General features: G+C 40.5%; 1 protein-coding gene across 2 annotated transcripts; it reads left to right on the top strand.

Moving 5' to 3' along the window:
* The first annotated feature begins 1396 nt into the window (after nt 1-1396).
* rspo3 (R-spondin 3) lies at nt 1397-20041 on the top strand. Of its 2 annotated transcripts, none has more exons than XM_036587603.1 (6): nt 1397-1523; nt 8152-8334; nt 9168-9311; nt 9491-9637; nt 11868-12041; nt 19099-20041. In XM_036587603.1, exons 1-6 carry the CDS (start codon nt 1427-1429, stop codon nt 19296-19298), a joined length of 945 nt encoding a protein of 314 aa, XP_036443496.1. In that variant the 5' UTR covers nt 1397-1426; the 3' UTR covers nt 19299-20041. The 2 variants fall into 2 exon arrangements, with proteins under 2 accessions (XP_036443496.1, XP_036443486.1); XM_036587593.1 differs by having other exon boundaries at nt 9482-9637.
* Nucleotides 20042-20832: the final 791 nt, after the last annotated feature.

The following is a 20832-nucleotide window of genomic DNA, read 5'->3' as shown; positions in this document are numbered from 1 at the left end:
AATAATACAGTAGATGATTCCTTTTGAAAAGTTTTATTTTCTTTCTGAGAGTAACAATACAGTTGTAGTAAAGTTATAATATTGTTACCCAAACTGAGGCTGAAGCTGAGACTTTCTCTTGGACTTTGCTGAATATGTGAAACAAAGTTGAGCAGTAATATTGGGGGGAATGATGAGTAAGGGTACTCCTGATCGATACATTACTGTATGTGTTCATTTTTTATAGGCTTTTTGGCATCCTTTTATCATCTTGAATTATTAACTCCCTAATATATCTCTTGCTGCAAGACAGTGTTTGGGTTTGCTATGGACCCAGTTCTAATATGTTACAGCACTAAACAATTACTTTTTCCCTTTTTTTCTGACCCTTGAAATTGTATTTTGAATTACAGCGTGTTTATTGTAAGAACAGTCTTAAAATCGTATCTTATCTCTTTTTATGGCACACAGCATTTTTTTTTTTTAGTCGGTTTATTTGCAAACCTCATACTGTAACTGGACTGTAGGCCAGGCCACCTGATGAGGCCTGTCAAAGGATGCAAAGCAAGCAGAGCTAACAAGCAAAAGCTAGACTACATTTGTGGGGCTTGTCATGACGAACAGCCTCAGACGGCGCATATGATCATATGGCTTTTTTTCTGCCACTACCGGTAAGTAGGGTGGAGGGGTGGACGGGTGGATGGGGTCTGACGTGGGGGGCTCACCCTCTAAATAAACTTTGGAGTTCAGAAAGGGGGGAAAGGGACGGCAGAGAGCTGAAGTCATCAGTTATCGAACGAGAGTGTGTTTGGCTCGGTGAACAGAGCAGAGAGAGAGAGAGAGAGAGAGAGAGAGAGAGAGAGAGAGAGAGAGAGAGAGTTGCTCAACCGTGAGGCTTTGAGCTATCGAGATTGCGTCAGTAATATAAAAAAGCGAGGTTATAGTGCTGTTTCATACTGACTTAGTGTGAAAGTTGGAGCTGGCTGTGCGCGATGCTGCTGACGCGGGGACCTCCTCCTCCTCCACGCCGCGCGCCATAAAGTGGCCTTCTTCACACCTGGACGCGCGGGGAATTACTGCGCTGAGGATAATCCACGCTTTTCACGCCCCTTACTACCTTCTTCAGGCTTGGCTTTCTACGGCGCGCTATGAGACCCTCGTGCCTGTGACATGAGCAACAGTCCCGGGACACCTCGGTGACGCTCGCGCTTCTGCATTTCACCCAGCATTCAGTGGCCCGCATGCGGACTGCTTTCAGGATGTTACTGCCTAACCGGCCCGGGGCTCAACGGGCCATCAGAGGCTGTCCCGAGCAGAGTCGGGGTAGGAGCGCGTGAGTGCAGCGTCGAGGACGTTGAGGATCGTTAACGAGCGAGCATCGTCCACCTCCCTCCCCATCCACCTCCCTCCCAAGAAAAAACACCACCAAACCGAACCCCTGGTTACTATGCAATTACAACAACTGATCTCCCTTGTTCTGATCTTGCACTGGATGGAGGACGCGGACTGTCAGCATCACGCCTCCAAGCACCGGCAGCACAAACGTAAGTAAGCGCGCGCGCGGCTGGATGCTTCACGCGCACCTGCGCTCGGTCTGAGCGGCGCGCGGCGCAGGCTGACTGCACTGTCGCTGTTGGCGTTTAGTCTTTCAGATGTGAACTTTTAAAACAAAATGCGACTTATGCACAGGTCTGAGGGAAAAGTTTGCGTCAAAGCTTTTAAACTGCGCTAAAAGCGCTCCTGCTTTCTGCTTCTGGTTGGGGAAAACTAAAAGTGTGTTCAAGGACTTGGTGGACTTGTGCGTCCGCAGCCAAACTCCGCGCAAAGGAGCGAGTGAGCCCACTCAGGAGACTCCACTCAGCGCTCGAGCTAAAGCTAGAATATTAACCGGTGCTTTTGGCTTCACATCACATTTCTTTTTGTGGATAGACATATTAGTTTTATCGGACTAGAGCCTAAATAACTAGGTTTGGAGTGCTGCTCGAAGTGGATGTTGTGCTGAAAACTGGACTCTATCGGTCTCCTGTGCGTAACTGGTGCCAGTGGGCATTAAGAGTTCATTACTCACGTACAGGCTTATAAGAAGCGGGGAAACGAGGTCTTTTCACAGACAGCAGTGGCATTAAACATGCATGCGTTTACGCCGGTCATGGTTTAGATGTTTCAGTGCTCCACTGGTCACCCCCGAGGGCGCGCTCCAATCCCTTGTTTGGGTCGCTCTCTAGTGGTCAGTACTAAATGTGAAGTAGAACAGCTTATGCGCTTGCAGCGCGTTCTGGGGCACCAGTGATGAGCCCTGTCTCAGAGAGCACCCTGCCCTGGAGCTGGAGAAATGTCAGTTTTCTATACCACATAAGCATGGCCAAAAACAGTGAGCGAAGAAGCTGCTGACTCTATAGAAAAGCGAAAAAAAGTTTGTATGCGAGCTTTGAAAAGGTCTTTAACGAGAGAAAAAATAAGATTCAAACCATTTTATACAGGCACTGAAGCAGCGCCATCTCAGAGTGTGTTCCAGAAAAGTTCATAACATTTCTCCAGTCGTGAAATTGCGACTTATTTTGCAGTTTAAACACGGAATGATCGTATTATATGAGAAAATGGATGAGTGGAACGATCATGACCTGAATTTGTAATTGACTTAAAATGAGAAAACTCTGCTTTAGATTAGGCCCGCAGAAGAAGAGCACGAGAAACCGCGTCCTTTCTGGACGTCATGTCTTTCCCTTTTCCTCGCAGTAATGCGCTGAAGCGGTCAATACGAAACATATGAAAGTGTAAACCTTACTAATGAAGTCTCATGACCTGTGCCTGTTAATAATTCTGGGCCAGCAGTGAGAACTGAACTGCGGTCAGGCCGCTGTCTTCTGCATATGTGGTTTGCGGTTTTATGCCCATGAGAGAGATATAATCCTCCCTCAGGAAGCTTGTTAGTTCAATTAACTCCACATTTCACATTTCTTTGGTTTTATTTCCCTTATTTGAGTCTCATGCTAGAGGAAAATGTCATTTTTACCATACGGTCACACGTTTCCTTTGATTTATACTGATGCACAGATGTTGGTGATCAGAATGAACGTGGATGTAAATAAAATAACCTACATTATGTAGACTGTTGGCATTGTTTGTAGACTTTTAAACAAGTCAGTGATGGAGACTATCAGTGGTGTGATATACATGATCTGAGACTGCTAATTGAGGGAGCTGCGATCAGCTGTGACAGACAGATAGATGGGTGAATGACCACAGCCACAATATGAGTTCACAGTGAGTGACCCAGCGGGCGCCTGACCACAAACGCTTCCTGCCTCCTCACTTAGCAGGCTATGTGCAACTACAAGCTGTGACTTTTACAAGATAAAAGGTCACACTTTAGCCTGTTTTTGGACACTTGCTGATACTATTTTTATTTAATCGGAAACAGCAATGCAGAATGTGGTACAACACACAGACTGTATACTGTATTTCCATTGACTGAAAAACCTTCCAGTCAATGGGAAAGAGCCTTTTTTTTGTATTTAAGATAATTTAATGTTTAAAGTATATAAAGTTTGAATAACTTTTGCAGGTTTTTTCAGTTTTTCCTAGAACCATATACTGTGGCCCAGAACCATTTAGGAACCATTGTTTTTAAAAGTTTGGCACTTTCAAAAGACATGCTTTGTTGATTTTCTGAGTGAATATAATCCTCCGCATATCCTTTGCAGAGAACACACTTCTGCACCTTTTAATGCAAAATAACTGTTTATTTGTTAATTTTAACATATTGGGGAAAATAAACCTAAAAATATGACCTGTACAAAAGTTACAGCACATTTTATATTTTATGTTTAATTTTTTGCCAGCAAATAAATATAAAATTTGAAGAAAAATTCCATATTAAAGTTTAACTTATTTTCACTTACAAAATCAACAAAACACTTGATTTAACCGGGAGTGTTCAAACATTTGCATACGTCTGTATATTGGTCAGTGTTTCCACTGGACATACTATGTACCTGAGTGTCCAGATGCAGCACTAATCTGCTCCATTTCCACAACAGTATTGAATACAGTGTGCCGTCCCGATCTACTCCTAATTAATTAACTTATGTGAGTTAAATGTGCCACATGCCATTTCACCAGTATGTTAACATTCTATATGAACTAATTTCTTTTGTTTGCTTCATTTTGACTAATCATCTGTGTCTGTGTGTGGCCGCCTCATATCATTAATGTCTCAGGAAATGAACTGTGTTCTACGATGACTCAGACCACAAGTCCCTGGGCATGGCTCAGAGCTGTGCCTTAATTCTCGAGTCTGAAACTCTGTTATTTAATTAAGTTTTAACTGTGCCGCTAATCAAATTGATTCTGGGAATGCTCGTTTTGCGGTCGCTGGGTTTGAACCGTGGCGAAACAATTCAGAGAGTTCAGATCTCAGGCATGCTCGTGCTTTGGTTATGCAAGTAAGCCCTGAGCCTGTGGCAGCACAAGGGCAGGCAGAATTCCTCCGTGTTAAGGGTTCTGTGAATTAGACAGCCTTGGCAGGAACGCATGTGGGCAAATGGACAGCAGTTGTAAAGATTGCAGAGATATGTCAAACAGAATATCCATGATCTATTGCAATCTGGCAGCCAACACTGAACTCAGGGAATAAGAGGAGAAAAAAAGTGCAGTTCAGTGGCATGGAATGCGAGAGCAAGGAGAGAACAGGTTGAAAACACCTCTATGCTTGTGTGGCACAGTAGGTACAAACCTTATGTTCAGATTGGTAGCTTTAAGACTGTGATTCACATTAGGCTTAATCAGTGTGCATAAATCAGTCTCTGATGACTGTTTTTCTCATTAATAGGATAGAAAAAATTCATATCTTGCTGTGTTTTCAAATTTACAGTCCATTAAAGGAGCAAATCCAACTAAGCCATAAGCCAAATTCTTAATTTTCTTTCTTTATCACTTTGTTTGTCTGTTTTCTGTCAAAAATCTCACCTTTACTTCTGTGGCAGCATCAGCTTTCTTTATTACCTAGAATTAAACAAGCTGTTTTATTACTGTGCCTTTAAGACTGATATATGTAAGTGATCTCTGCTCTGACTGGCAGTCTGGACTGAAGCATTCTTCATAACTTCAGTTTGAATTGGCAGACCTGCTGTGAGCTGAAATTTTTCAATGATCTAGGCCTTTAAAGACTGAATCAGAACACAAGCATACTTGCCTTGTCCACTGCCTCTCCTGTATGTTGAGGCCTATGTGTTGAGGTCAGCCTCTCCTGAATTCAGAGGCATCTACCATCTGAGCCTCTGACCTGCAAGAAACACATGGAACCAATTGACTTCAATCAGTAGTCCTCTCTCACCCAGCCAAAGAGCACCATCCATTTTTAGGCTCAGGAATTCGGTGAGGTATTTAATGTAAATCAGTCACCTTGGCACGCCACTATAAGCCTGCGCTATTATGCTGATGTAATCAGTGAGCACATGCTCTATTTATCGGCCTGCTTTTCTGGATGCTTGACTGACTGTTTGATGTTAGTCTTCCCTCTCAAAAAAGGTCACACTACAGTATGCTACTTCTCTTATAGGCCACATGACCACATGGAGCATAGGACAGGATTTTAGTTGGATGGCTCTGTACACATTACTTTCAGGTTAGGTTTAGGGTTAGAAGCAGGTTCAGGGATAGGGAAAATGAAGGTAAATATAGTAGATATTTAGTTGAACATGAGTTAGCAAGGTTAGCATCTACAAAGCATCTACAATAGACTTGCATCTTATTCTGTAAATGTGTTATTTGAAGTTAAATGAAATCAACATTTAAGGCAGTCTGAGAGCAAATCATTTATTACAATGCAATTTTAAACATTCACAAAGACACATTTATAAACAAAAAAAGAATCCTGGCATTAAAATGCAGAATGAGACCAGACAGGGTAGCAATATTGAATTTTAATGAAAAAAAAATCTGTAGAAATTATTTGACATCCAGCCTGTAGGGTTGGTTTGGAATGTTTTAGGAAATATTGAGGTATATGGATAGTATGAGAAATGTATGCTTTGCTCATATCCTGTGGCTGATCTCTGTGTCCCAAATCATATTGTCCAACATCAACAACAAAAAAAATCCTGACCGGCTTTCCATGAACGGGGAATGCAGTGACTCACAGACATAGATGACACAGGAGCCGATGGAGTGAGAGTGTTTTCTTAAATATGTCATGTGGCCACGGGGAAGCTCTTACTCACTCTTTTTTTGTGGCGGCTCGCTCCTGCCTATTCCCATGGTCTCATGCTGGCACGGGTTGATTTTCACTGGTATCTTTGTCACAGCAGGGCCGGCCTGTTATTGCGCTTATAGACACAACTGCTACTGTGCTGGTGTTTGCGTGCAAGCCCTGTTATGCAGCGTGTCTCTGCTGATTAGTTTCTCTGGCAGGAGAATCCACAGGCAAGGGTGCTTCCTGTCATGTTTATTATTACGCTACATTATGGTCATTGTCGCAGGCTTAATTGATAGCTCTGCTCTTTCTTGAGCCAAACCTGGAACCATTTAACTGTTCCCAATGCTTCTAGTTGCGTTTTCAAAATGTAGAGAGAACCCGTAGTCCAGCTTGTCTAGGGTTGGTTTGGAAAATTTTCGAAAAAATATCGAGGTATGGATAGAACAAACAGTTCATTCTCTGCTCATATCCTGGGGCTGATTTTATTAAAAGTTATATGAACAGAAGCCAGTTGCGTTTAATCCAAACCAGAACACAAAATATGATTAGATAACTTTTGAAGGAGTGATTGTGGAATATGAGCACAGTGATGGCATGCTCAGCAGGATAACTACTTCTAACAGTAGGCCTGCTATCATTATGGTTTCAACCATGTTGGGGGAATGTGAGGATGGCACTGAAAAATATGAAAAAACATTCTGTTCCTTTGTTCTGGGAAACCACAAAATGGTAAAACTTAAGAACAACACACATACGCACAGATGAAACAGAATTGGCCTCTGATGCGTACACTACAAAAGTGATATTCTGATGACTGTAAGCATCTTATAGAGGAATTCCATGGAGTATTTGTTTTTGTACATTATTAAATCACTAAGATGTTAATGAAGTCATTCAGAGTGGTTTGTTGTGAAATGCTCTGTTCTAGAGAAAGTTACCTGGTCAATTTGTTTTGACATCTGTTTAATGCATCTTAAACTACATCACAGAACATTTTTACATTAAATTGTTACAAATTCTCTGTCTGAGACATTGTTTTACGCTAGTTTTGAGACAAAGTTTTGACCTAAAACATAATTTTTAAATATCTGTTCATGGTAAAGGGGTACATGCAGAGTGTTATCAGGTAAAATAGTTTAGAAAGAAAACATATTTTCTTCATATTTATTTCTTCATATTTTCTTCAATTGTCATTTCTTTACCAAGTTCACTGGTCATTTTTGGAAAAATAAATAAAATGGCTATTTTTGCACTGTAGACATCACAAGTCCTGGTTCCTATCATAACCAAAACAAAGAAATCTGACTGACTGATTTTATTTATATTTCAAAGCTTAAATTATGCAGAAACTTTGAAAAAGAAATCATGGAATTCCTTTTTTAATTTTGGCAATATATTTAATATGTATCATTATGAGATTGTTGTAAGAATATTATAAAATTAGTTAACCTATTTCTATAAAGTGATCTTATCAAGTTAAAGTATATTACTACACTGGCAGATTTTTCTTTCTTAAAGCATTGTTTCTCAAAACAGGGAAAATGATATGCCAATGCAATGATATAATTTGACTTTACAAAATAAGCATAAAATGTCGGTAAATAGGTTGAACAGTCTATATGAAGGGTTTTGGGTCAAAATGCGTTATAGACCACATTTAAGAATTTAGAGAAATAAAAATGTGTTTCGCATTACAGATCAGCTGTTACTCTTTTCAAAATCTTATGTTGAAAATTGTTGCAATTGGATGTATAACATTTTGAAATTAAACTCTTCATATTCTCACAACAATCTCATAAAGAGAAATGTTAGCTATATCGACCACATTTCAGATGCTTTTGCTTGCCAAAACGTTGTTTTTAGAACAGGAGTTTTGCCAAGGCTGGTTTGGAAGTAGCTCAACACATCTTCACACTTGTCACCACACCTGCATTAATGCTTTGATTTTGTTTTATTTATCTGATTTGTGTTTTTAGAAGGGAGTCAAGACTGCCCAGGAGGCTGTCTGACCTGCTCGACTCACAATGGCTGCCTGACGTGCCTGCCCAAGCTCTTTATTCACCTGGAGAGGGACGGCATGCGGCAGATCGGCGTGTGTCTGGCTTCCTGTCCCAAAGGGTTCTTCGGAACTCGCTCTCCTGAAAAAAATGACTGCTCGAGTAAGAGTCACAAACACCTATTAATCCCATTCTATGTAGCTGCTGTGTAGGAGATCTAGTCATCATAAATTAAGCCCTTAAACCTCAGGTTTCTTATTGTTATTAATTGTAAGAATTATTATTCAGTAACTATAATAAATTGTTTGGTAAATATTATGAAATTCATTTGTAAGTTATGTAGTTATGAAGGTGAGGAACTGAAGTGTTGACTGCAGTAACTACACATTTAATGACCGCTAAACTAATGCTTTAGTATTTACTGACCTAGTCATAATACGTTATCAATGTAACCAAATCAGTTCTCCATAAATTAACAAGGATTTTTTCTTCGGTTGCACAGTAGCTCTCCGGTACACAGCAAGTGACAGTAGAAAAGCCACTCTTATACAGTAACAGACATCCATACCTGAGTTCTACCACACTTATACAGCTACATAGACATCCATACGTGAGTTATATTACACTTATAAAGTAACATAGACATCCATACCTGAATTCTACCACCCTTATACAGTAACAGTGACATCTGTTCTTGAGTTCTACTACACTTGTACAGTAACAGATATCCATACCTGCATATTTATTTGTGAATAATAGCGCAGAGCTAAAGCAGCTAGGAAGTAGCAATGCTTTATCAAATGAAATTAAATAGAAATGAAAGAAACATATTTGGATCTAGTTGTTTTAACCCTTATTTGTCCCCTGTCTAAGTGGAGAAGCTTATTATTCAGTAACTACTATGAATTGGCAACTGTTATGTATGTAGTTATTAGAGAAATAGACATACAAGCCCATAGCTTTCAGGGTTTAAAAAGTTCTCTATGACCTTCCAGAGTGTGGTTCCGAGTGTGACACCTGCTTCGACAAGAACTTCTGCACGCGCTGCAGAGCAGGCTCGTATCTACACAAGGGAAAATGCCAAGAGAGCTGCCCTGACGAGCTAGTACCCAGTGACGCCAAAAGGGAGTGTGTCCCTCGTGAGTACCTCCATCTGTTATCAGAACAGTATATGTCAGTTTGCTGCTCTAAGAGAAAATGTGCTGCAATAACTGCATGTTGGCATTTGTAAAGTCACGGGTGATGCAGCACCAGCTGTTGAGAGGTTTTGTTGTTGTGTGATGGCTATGGTGTGTGTTTTTGTGTATTGGTCTTACAGCATGCCCAGCGGACTGTGACTCCTGTCTAAACAGTGAAACCTGCACGAGGTGTATGCCAGGGTACTACCTGCTGCATGGTCAGTGTCACAGTGTGTGCCCTGAGGAATTTGAGCCCAGTGAGCAGCTGATGGAGTGTGTCCCTGCAGGTGAGTGCCTCTAAGTCCTTTGTCTAAGGGCATTTATGTACTTGGCAAATTTGGTTTGATAAAAATGAACTCTGGTGCGATTGCTCTGTTAGTGCAGTTCATTAGAATATGTAAGAACACTGCCATTCAAACCATGGCGCGCACTCTGAAGAGGTTGGTCTCAGTCATTATCCGAACGAACTCTGTGATTACTTTAAAGTATGCAAGCAATATGGACCAAAGATGTCTAAACAGATGTTTTCACCATTAAAACGTAACAGAAGCAGTAAGACACTTCAGACTGTATTACAATGATTCAGCCTGCTTCACATTGTGGAAAAACCACAGTGATGCTCAGCCTCTCATGGCTTATTGCTTTGGAATATCACAGGACATACATAAAACCCACAAGCCCAGTTGGACCAGAAAACAGTGTGGTATAGAAAGTTTGGTGAATATTATCCTAGTTAATGTCACAACATGTACATCAAAAATTTTGACCAATCTATTTAGATTTTTGTCCATTTGACTTTTGTTTACATCTTTTGGTTTGATGTCAAATATGTCAGAGTGAACACTAAGCAGACCAGAACCAAAATGCAACAACGTACACTAGTGTGTGGATACTCCTCCTAATTATTGAGTTCAGGTGTTCCAGCCACCCCCACTGCTAACAGATCTATAAAATCAAGCAGTCAGTTTATGAAATTTCTTCCCTGCTAGGTCTACCATAGTCAGCTATTCTTGTGAAATGAAAGCATTTAGGAGCAACAACAACTTAGCTATGAAGTGGTAGACTATGCAAACTCACAGAGCGGAGCCCGCAAGCACTGAAATGTGTAGCAAGTAAAAATCTTCTGCATCATTTGCTTAATCACTGGCTGCAGAGTTTCAAACTGCCTCTGGAAGCAACATCAGCACAAGAACTGTGCGTGAGGAGCTTCATAAAATGTGTTTCTGTGGTTGAGCTGCTGCACACAAGACTAAGATCACTATGTGCAATGCCAAGCATCTGCTGGAGTGATGTAAAGCATGCTGCCACTGGACTCTAATGCAATGGAAATGACTCTGGGTTTGGCTGATGCCAGATGAATGCTACTTACTGAAATGCATAGTGCCAAAAGTAAAGTTTGGTTGGAATATTGGTCTGGGACTGTTTTTCAGGGTTTGAGCTCAGTGCTTTAGTTCCAAGGGTAATTTTAATGATACAGCATGCAAAGATATTTTAGACAATAATAGGCTAGCATAACTGTGCCCCGGTGCACAAATTGAAGTCTATAAAGACATGGTTTGATGAGTTTGGTAGGTAGGAACTCCAGTGGCCTGTACAGAGCCTTGACGTCAGCCCCACTGAACACTTTTAGGATGATTTGGAACAATTGCAAACTAGGTCTTCTCGTCCACCCTCAGTGCCTGACCTCACAACTGCTCTTTTGACTGAATGGGCACAAATTCCCATAAACACATTTCAAAATATTGTAAAAAAAAAAAAGCCATATTAATGGTGCTGAAATGTAGTGTCCAACAAGCTCATATAGGTGTGATGGTCAGGTGTCCATATACATTTGGCCATGTCGTGTATCATTTTCTACTTTGCTGAGAACCAAAGGAACCGAACCACAAATATAAAAACACCCTAAATCAGAGCTTTTCAGTTTCTCACTTCATAGTGATCTGATTACAAAATCATTTGAAAAGATTAATTGCATCACGAAGTCTTTAAATTTCACCATGATTGAATTCAATCTGATTAATTTGATACGATTTACAAGTCTTTTCAATGTACAAATGTAGGACTATAGCATCAATTTACACAGTAGAGGAATAAAGACAATAAACAATTCACCAAGATTTATTTTGTATTATTAAGTTAAAAATAGCTCAAGAATTGTTTTTTCAGCAAAAATGAAGTGCATATTTTATGGAATAGTATTATAATTGATAATCCATTCTAAAATTCCAAAGTCAAAGCACCACCTTTAGATCATCACTATGCATCAATGCATTTTTACACTTAGCTTATTAACAAGTCCTTCCTGACTGTAAGAGGGTGAGTTATGGCAGGGAAAGCACTTAACAGTGCAGGGCAAAAATATTCCAAGACCAAGGTTGAGAAACACTGCTCTAATGCTTTCCTTATCAAAGTGCAACAAGTTTGTGTGTGCATGTTGGTCTATGTGTTTGTGCAAAAGGAGAGAGAGAGAGAGAAAAGCCTGACCAACTGTCCTGACTGGCCTGTCTCTTTTCTCAGTACACTGTGAGGTGGGAGAGTGGAGCGAATGGGGTCCGTGCTTGCGGATAGGAAAACCCTGCTTTAGAGAAGAAACCCGTACCCGCAAAGTTCTACAGAACCCCAGCCCTCAGGGCAAGCCCTGCCCAGCTACTTCAGAGAAGAGGGAATGCTTTGGTAAAAGAAAGAGATGTGGTAAGTTTCAAGGTTTAACCTCTTAAAAGCCAGGCGTCCATTCCTCACTGCTATAACGTAAGCATAACTCACTCTGAGTTGTTTTAAAGCCTAAAAAGAAGTTTTACCAGAATTGTTTCTAATCCCATGATGCTTTTTCTCCCTCTCATCACCACTAATCAAAGGGTCAATCATTTTTTTAAGGAAGCATGAATAATCGGGGATCAGTGGGCAGTACATCCACTTTTCAATGTAATCTGGTTTCTGAAAAAATATTTTTTTTACTCAGTGCTGAAGGTTGAAAGAACTGTGAGTTTGTGCCAAATGTCAAAAGCGTTTAGATTTGAAGAGAATCAACCACTTTCATACCTCATAAAAAACTAGATCTTGTTTTTTTATTATATTAAAGGGCAGAAATAGTTTCTAACCAGAACACAACAAAAACCTGGAGAGCTTTCAATGGTTGACTTTGTTGTTAAGGCATATGTAGATGATTATGTTTTGAACGTTTGTTTGTTTGGACTGCGGTGCGTAAGGCGTGTAATTGTGCTTAGTGATAGATTACAGACTAGCTCAGTGACCACACCCCTCATTTACACCCTGGCTCTCTGAGCTCATATCAAAGTCCTCAGAGTTTGCTCTAGGATCCATTTTTTTTGGCACTGATGTATCGATAAATACTTTTATATGGGATATTTTAGTAGATAGCGAGAAGTTCCTAGATAGTTGGAAGGGAGAGAGAATGAAGAGTCAATGAAGAGAGTCCTCTGTCCTCTGTGTCGGCACCCCCCTCTGCTGCCTCCTCACTTAAGAAAAACACACAAGCACATACTCACACAGACGTCTTGCCTGGTGGGGTTTCCGTGGCGCATTAGTGAGTAGTAAGGAGTCGGCGTGATGTTGATCTGCTGGGGCCGCCGCTGAGGGTGCATGTTACACACTGCAGACGCGGTTATTGACCTCACCCCCGCCTGTGATTACCCAGCTGCCCCCGCTCCTGGAACATCAACTGAGCACTAATTATCTGCCAGGGCTCTGTCCCATCCGTGTTTATGTTCTGCGTACACCAGTGGGGTCAGTGGTCCGACCCCCTGCCGGCTCTGAGTAATCCCAAGCAACCCTCTGACACTGATACATCCTCCCCCTCACACCCTCGCATACACATGCACAGCTTTGTTTTTCCTCCTGCCAGGTCTTCTCCTCTCCTTTCCCCTACTTTTTCATTTGTTTTCCCTCTGATGCTGCCTGACCTTTTCCTTATGCAGCCTGTTCAAATCTAAGACCAGCAGCCTAGCTGTCCCCTTTCACTCTGTGTCTTTCTTTTACCATAATCTAAAAGTCAGACGTTCTTCATGATGCTTCCACATGCATATGCAGTTCAAATGCTAAACACTTAAAAATGAAGGTGCTAAAATAAATGGTTCAGTGGAGTGAAGCCGTAGAACAGGCACATCAAACTGGGGAGCTTCTGGGCCAAAGTGCTGTGGAGATTCAGTTCATGAAGGCCTTGCTAACTAGCTGATAAGCTGAATCAGGTGTGTTTAATGAGGCAGATTGCTGAAGTTTGCAGTGTTTTGGCCCACGAGGATTGGAGCCTGACACATGTGCCATAGAAGAACAACTTTTTGTTAGAGCTTTGCTATTTCTCCCTGTAAGAAGCTATGTCCAACCCTTCTTCAGCTACATCTGCTATATCTTTTCTTATTATTCTCCTCACTAATGTCTTTTTCACTTTCTGTGACAATATGGCATTTCTCTGCAAACTTCACTTCACATTTTTTTTTGTTGCCAAGTTTAAAATATTAGTAGAAAATAAAACGTAAAATGTGTGCCATAACTTTTGCACAGGCCACATTTTATGCTTTATTTTTCACAAAATGTTAAATTCAGTAACTAAACAGTAACTGTGTGTTCTCTGTAGAGGATGCATCACTCATTTTCATATTGTTAATAAAAAAAACGTAATCTAACCATGGATGCCCAAACTTTTGCATGCAACTGTATTATAGAGCTATCATTTAATACAGCCATTGTAATGCCATTTATATTTTCCTAGAACCATATGTCAAAGCTTTTATGAGTATTATATATCCCCTCTTGTAGCCACAATGACCACCTAACACTGTTTTGGGGAATACTTTACTGTAGGCAAGTGTTCTTATGATTTGTCATTACAACTGGCATAAACATACATGTCTTATTCCAACAGACACTGTCTGTCATGTCAAGTTGACATAACACATTGTGTTATCACTTTTTGGGGGTGAAATAAAATAGCAACTGATTTTCTAACTTAGTGTATATCATAGTGACATGATGCTGATGAAGTGACATAGCTCAAATCTTATGAATGGTTAAATGAAACTATTTACCTACAGGCCACAGACAGTGCTCACTACCGAATATCACACAAAAACAATATGACCTGACACAGATGTCATGTCAACTTGACATCAAAGTCAGTAAATGCAACTGTTATGATGACTGTTACACCTATTGGAATAAATGTTTATAAATGTATATGTGGGTCTATGTCAGTCGTAATGAAAGGCTTATGTTAACCTTATGAACACTGCCCTACAGTAAAGTGTTATTCTGTTTTATCTTACTTTCAAAAAAACTTTTTAAATTACCTAAAGCAGTGGTACCCAAACTTTTTGTCTTGGGGGGCAAAGTATAATATTGTTTTTGTTTTTTTTTGGGGCCAAGGGCCAAAAACACAAAGCAACACACAAATAAAGAAAGTAGTTAGTTTTAGAGTTTTAAACATTTAGTTTGTATTGTTACTCTATATTTTGTTTCTTATATGCTTCAAAAACATATTTTGAATGGAATACTGGAATTTAATAAGTATAAAAAGATGTTTGTTCTCTCATTGGGTGAGGGGATGGGGTTAGGATAACTTTCTTGTGGGCCAAATCAAACGTCCTCATGAGCCAAATTTGGGCAGCTTTGATCTAAAAGTTCTTTCCAGTTATTCTTCATTGCTGTCTACAGGCTCATCGTAATCATTGTTTTTTTTTCTCCATGTTTCCCAGCATAGTCCCTCAAGTTCTCGCTGGGATTTAAATCTGATTATTGTGCTGGCCATGTCATCACTTGAATTTCCTGCTCCTCAGAGTGCTCCCTCACTTAAGGAGCAGTGTGATCTTGCATTGTCTTGTTTCTTGTTGGAGCATCCAATCATTTTCTGTGGCTAGAAAGTAGATCTCTTCAGAAAAATGAAAACCAGTTGCTAAACATCAGTGCATGACATATGTGCCTCCGAGCAATTTTTTTTTAATGGTAGTGTGTTTACATGATCTGTGCCCAATTCAGACTTTGCATGCCCTGCATACTGTCCAAGGCCCAGTCTACCAACACCACTGAGTTTGTCGGTTAATTTATCCTCGGAACCCCTGCCCCTTTATTTGTGCCCGCTAGGACAATCGCAGCGAAGCTTCAAAGCCTGGGGCATTCCTCCTGCGGGACACACCAGAGCCTTTAATCCCTGCCTGGCTCCTGCCAAAAGCCCCCCGGACGAAAGCACACCCAGCCCCTGCCACCTCCTCATTAATGTAATTGTGACGCTCTGAGCCACATATCTAGTTTTTAGCCATCTCCAGGAACACAGTGCAGATGATCACCACTCTAGCATAGCATAAATAGCAGCCTGGGCTACAATGCTATAGGGACCCCGAGATGATGTTGGACGACTCTGTTTTGTCTTTTCTTGTAGCCTTGCTCTGAGATAATTATGTCTGGTCTTGCATGCCGTTTTCTCTTTCCCTTCGCTTCTCTTCTCAATCACCCTTTTTGAAAATTATGAATAATCAATGCCAGATGATGCCTCCTTCTCCTGTGTTGAAATATTGACACTGAGCCGAGAAACAGAAGCGATTCCAAGCCAAGCTCTAGCAGTGAACTCTCTTTTAGGTTTGCAACATGTTTTTGAAGCTCGTTTGTTGATGATGAGTGCATGATGAATAGATCCATATTCACATGGCTGTTTTTTATGTTAGATAGAGCACCTGTGAAGTCATGTACGGGTCCAACTTTAAATGGACTCCTCCTTGGTCCCTCATACAAATCATCTAACGAGGCCTTCCATCTGCTCCAGCAGTGGTGACCAGATGCTGAAGAATGTGTTACATCTCTGAAGAAAAGTGCCTGTGTAATGATGTTCCATTTGGAACCAATGCATCGCTTGACAGTTTATAGAAATAGTAGACGACCTTCCAGCTTTGAAAGGGCCCCAGTAAACATATCCATAATGATCTGAAAAGCACCCTGATGGTGTTATGGCTCAGTTTGTAGGAAACGCAGAGATTATGACTAATCCACTGATCTCTAAATCGTTATGACAAAGAAAACAATGTGTGCAGAGGGGACTTCCTGTGTATAAAGAGCCGGGATGGAGAGAGGGAGGGGATGGCTGTGTGGGTGAGTGGTGGGGATGGAACGAAACTGTGTGTGTGTTTGAGCGAAGGGTTGATCTCTTGCACGACTGAAATGAGACAGCTCTCTCCTAACAATCACAACTGATTCTTGTCTGTGGGAGGTGTTGTGGAGTTTGCACGGTCGTCCTAAACTGGCCTTCAACGAGAGAGAGAGAAAGAGAGAGAGAAAGAGAGATAGACAAGCAGTTGTGTCTCCTCACTGCCGACACTCGCACCCTTCATTATTTCTGCGCCTATTCTAAACAGCCGTGGCTGGTAGGGCCCCGTATCGCTCTGGCTGAACCCCAGGAATGTGTGGGTCAGTGTGGGCTGCAGCGGGCAGCCTGCCCTGATCCCCCCACCACCAGAGAGAACAGCGCTGATTAATAGAGTCCGAGCGGAGGGCCGAGAGGGGAGGAGAGGGGGGCTGTGTGTCCACCTCAGCACTTTTCCAATCCTCCACACAACAGAGCTCGGCCTTGCTCCACTCACCCACTGATAAGCCTCCGACAAGAATTGAAATTGGCTTGCTGTGAGTGTTGAGCAACAGATAAAGCAACATCAACAGAATTTTATTTTAGGGTTCTCTATTTTTGACAAATACAGTCAGAGAAGAGAAGCATTATTTGCCAAGTGCACTGATAAAAAACAACAAAAAAAGTGGAAACGCATGCAAAGAGGTTGTTGAGCAAGATGGACATCTTGTGGTTGCTCTAAGAACAGCTGCTCTTAGAATCATGCATTCAGATATCTCGCGTTAAATCATATTTCCCCATCCTACATGCTATTAAATATTTACACATGTTCATACGTGTTTCAGGATGTATTATCAGTATGAATAGGTACTGTAAGCATTAGCTTTACAAATATATACAAATTTAATAGATGTTGTGTGAGCTATGGCCTGTGTACATGTTACTTTTGGAATAAAACCCATTTAGCTGTTTTATACTACTTTTAATTGGTGCGTGCTGTTCTTTACGAGTAGACACAGACATGCATAGGCTCTCATGGGACATGGAAAGACCAAGTAGCTCTACCTGAATATGTGAAGGAACAGGTGTTAAACTTGCATTTTAAAAACCCATTTACGGGAAAAGTCGGCTGTGGAAAATATTTCAGTGCCAGTCATCTCCAAAAATGAGCAGTTATCTAAATTATGTGGATCAAAAGAAATTCTAATGACCTAACTGAATTCAAGCTGATGAATAAGATTGTGCAGCAAACGCTGAATGTGCTTGTTTAAGCATGGTATATGTTATATATAGACCACAGGTAATGTTGATTACGTTTGTTTAACCTTTCAAACCTTTCAAAGGAGTCCAGTTCAGTTCCTCACTCACATAGCTACATAACTTACAAAAAAGTTGCTCAGTAGTGTAGTAGTTACTGAATAATTTACAGCTGTTACTGTGCACAGGACTGTGCAAAAGTCTTAGGCACCTAAGCCAAAACCATTTATCTTGGCAGTAAGTGTGTTTTTGCTTGTAGAGATAAAAGATAAAAGCCCAGAGTCTTAAACAAGCATAATCAACTTTAGCTGTAGTACATACTGTGCAAAAGTTCAAAATGGCAGCAGAAAGTGTGTTTCACCTGTATAAAAGCTATATAACTATATATTTCAAAAAGGCAATATCTTGCAAGGTAATTTGAAGAATTTGGTTCTAGATGTTTCCTGGAAGATGCCAGCCATCGCATAGACTGATTAAATTCCAAAACCAGCATACTTTATTTAACATAATGAAGTATTGATTAGGCAAAGCAGGTATGGGATTAAAACTACAATACTAGTCTTCTTCCATGAGGATTTGTTTGGAAATGGTTAAACAAACATACTCACAAACATAAAACCACTTATTCTACTATTTTTACTTGTGTTTAGTGTAATGTTAGTGTCTTTCTGAGCAAATAAACGCTTATTCTACAGATAAACCGCTTTGTAATTCTATTTTTCAGGTACTTAGAGCTAATGTTGGTGTTGCTATGATATATCATATACAGAACTATGCAAAAGTCTTTGATGTATGAGAAAATGCTATGTTAATGCTGTTTATCTGGCAGCAACAATTTATATTTATTTGTTGGAAAAAAAATACTTAACATTAAAATAAATACAAATAATCAATACATTGTAATTGTGTGTGTGTTAACTATTTCTAAAGCAGTATGGTTAGCATGCAATACCTAGTTGGTTAAATTAGGTGTGCTGGTGAGGAATTTAAACAAATGTGTGCTGTAGAATGGAGTGAAGGACAGAGAAGTCATGAAATTTGTGTTCTAACAAAATTCTTTCAGCCAACAACTAAATTTGTATTACATTTTATTATTGTATTAATGTTTATCTTTGCTGTAATGGTACATAGTTTTCTCACTATTTTATACTGACAAAATACACTTACTGCTATGCACCACAGCTAAAGTTGATTCTGCTTGTTTGTGGCATATGTTTTATATAGGCTGTAGCTAATCTTGATTCTACTTGCTCTAGTCTCTGATTTATCCATTACAGACTATTGCTAATGTTGATTCTGCTTGTTCAAGACTGTGGGATGTCTTTTATATAGACTATAGCTGATGTTGACTATGCTTGCTTTAGTCTCCGATATGGTGACATGTCTGTTACACAGTACAGCTAATGTTGATTATGCCTATTTTGCCAGGAAAAGACAGAGGCTCACATAAAGGAGAGCGGAAGAATCGGAACAATCGGAAAGACAAGGCGAGCGGCGAGGGCCGTCGAGAGAGGAAGAGGGAGCGAGAGCGGGAGAGGGAGATGGGTGACCGAGAGGAGTCTGAAAACAGGAACAAAACGGAACAGCGCCGCAGACGGGCCCAGAGCAGAGACCCTGGAGCAGTATAGAGAGGAGCTGCACAGTGATCCCCTCCAATTACACACCCTTATTCCTCTCACCCCTCAGCCCCTTAACCCCTCGCTTTCGGGGGTGCTGCTGCTACCTGTATAATTTAAATGTATACTGTATATGCACAAGAGAGAGGAGGCACTGCTCAGTTGAGTGACCATGAACAGCGTGGCTAAAAAGAAACCCTTCCCTCCGTCTCCCCCTCTGCCCTCAAAGGGCACCTATAGCTCCTCCTATAGCCACACAGAGGGCCTGGAATGATACTGAACTCTCCGGACTGGAGCGATACCCGAAACAGACATGCAGTCTGATGACCTGTTGAGTCAAAACATATGCTGCCCTTGGTACAGCATCGCTTCATGGTTTGAATGTAGGTTTGTGTGACATTATGTAGAGTTGCCGTTGTATAAACGTCTATACATATATATATTTTTTTTGCTGAGTAAATTAAAAGATGAGCATGCTTGCTGGCATTGTGGATATTGCCTGCCGATAAGGCTGTGACTGCATGATGGACTGGTGAAAATGGACCAGAAAAGAGGACAGGCTGTCATTATACTTGTCATTGTACTGGATGAAGAGATGATGGTTCTCCCTGCAATGTTTTATTCATCTTTGTTCAGTGTCCTCAGAAGAAACGGTAAGTTTTGCCTGTCTATAATAACAGAATCTGAGCTTTCAATTAAGCCATCTGACCAGAAATCAAAAGCACCTGTATGTCCAATAAATAATGATGTTTGTATGTTGCTGCAGTTCTTTTTGCCTCACCAAGGAATGTAACAAAGGTTACTGGAGAAAAACAAAAATTAAAAAAAACAAGAATCTGTGCATCAACCTTAATGGGACCAATATGGCTCTCCAGGTTAAAGGAATGGCTCACTGCACAGTCAGATTTACACCCTTGCAATGAATCAATTGGCTGAGACATGTTTAATGTCTGAAGTTTGCTTCTTTAGCTTTGCACTGGAGCTAAAAGGCTACTGTAATAGAAATCACTGCCATGTAAATGGACTTTTAGTCTCACAGCTCTGGTGCAAAACCAAAAAAAGTAAACTTTAGACTAAACATGTCTTGGCCAATCAATTAGTTTTGCAGTAAAAGGTACATTCCTTTAAAAAGTAAAGCCTTACTACTCTTGTCTTTGTCCTGGTGTTCTTACTAGCAAAATGTCCCTTAACCTGCAGGCGTCACTTTCAAGATTTCAAGATTTCTAAGCTTTTGTGTACAACTGCCACAATTCTACGAGGTATGCAGCACTATATCAAGGGCAGAATTTGAACTGTATTATTGCATACATTAAGTAGAGCTACAACCACTATAACTGGAGGTTCTACAAATCGGAATCTGCAATGATTTCTTGATTTGTTTTTTGTCATTTTTTTTTTTTTATTTTTTTAGAATTGGCACTCTCTTAAAGAACTTAAACTCAGAGTTTCCAGATGTAATTGTGCAGTATCACAAAATCATCATAAATTAATAGACAGGTGCCCAAGGAAACAATAAACAAGCTGTGATACAAACAGCTGAAATCAA

This window comes from Colossoma macropomum, unplaced genomic scaffold, assembly GCF_904425465.1.
Source record: "Colossoma macropomum unplaced genomic scaffold, Colossoma_macropomum, whole genome shotgun sequence".
Lineage (NCBI taxonomy): Eukaryota > Metazoa > Chordata > Actinopteri > Characiformes > Serrasalmidae > Colossoma > Colossoma macropomum.
The sequence above is the reverse complement of the archived record's forward strand: the minus strand, read 5'-3'. Positions and strand labels throughout refer to the sequence as shown.

Excerpts from the sequence above, each read along its gene's own strand:
- rspo3 (XM_036587593.1), top strand. The coding sequence starts at position 1,427 with ATGCAATTACAACAACTGATCTCCCTTGTTCTGATCTTGCACTGGATG. Across the intron at positions 9,312-9,481 it reads CAAAAGGGAGTGTGTCCCTC|GTCTTACAGCATGCCCAGCG; the intron begins GTGAGTACCTCC and ends TTTTGTGTATTG. Across the intron at positions 9,638-11,867 it reads GATGGAGTGTGTCCCTGCAG|TACACTGTGAGGTGGGAGAG; the intron begins GTGAGTGCCTCT and ends CTCTTTTCTCAG.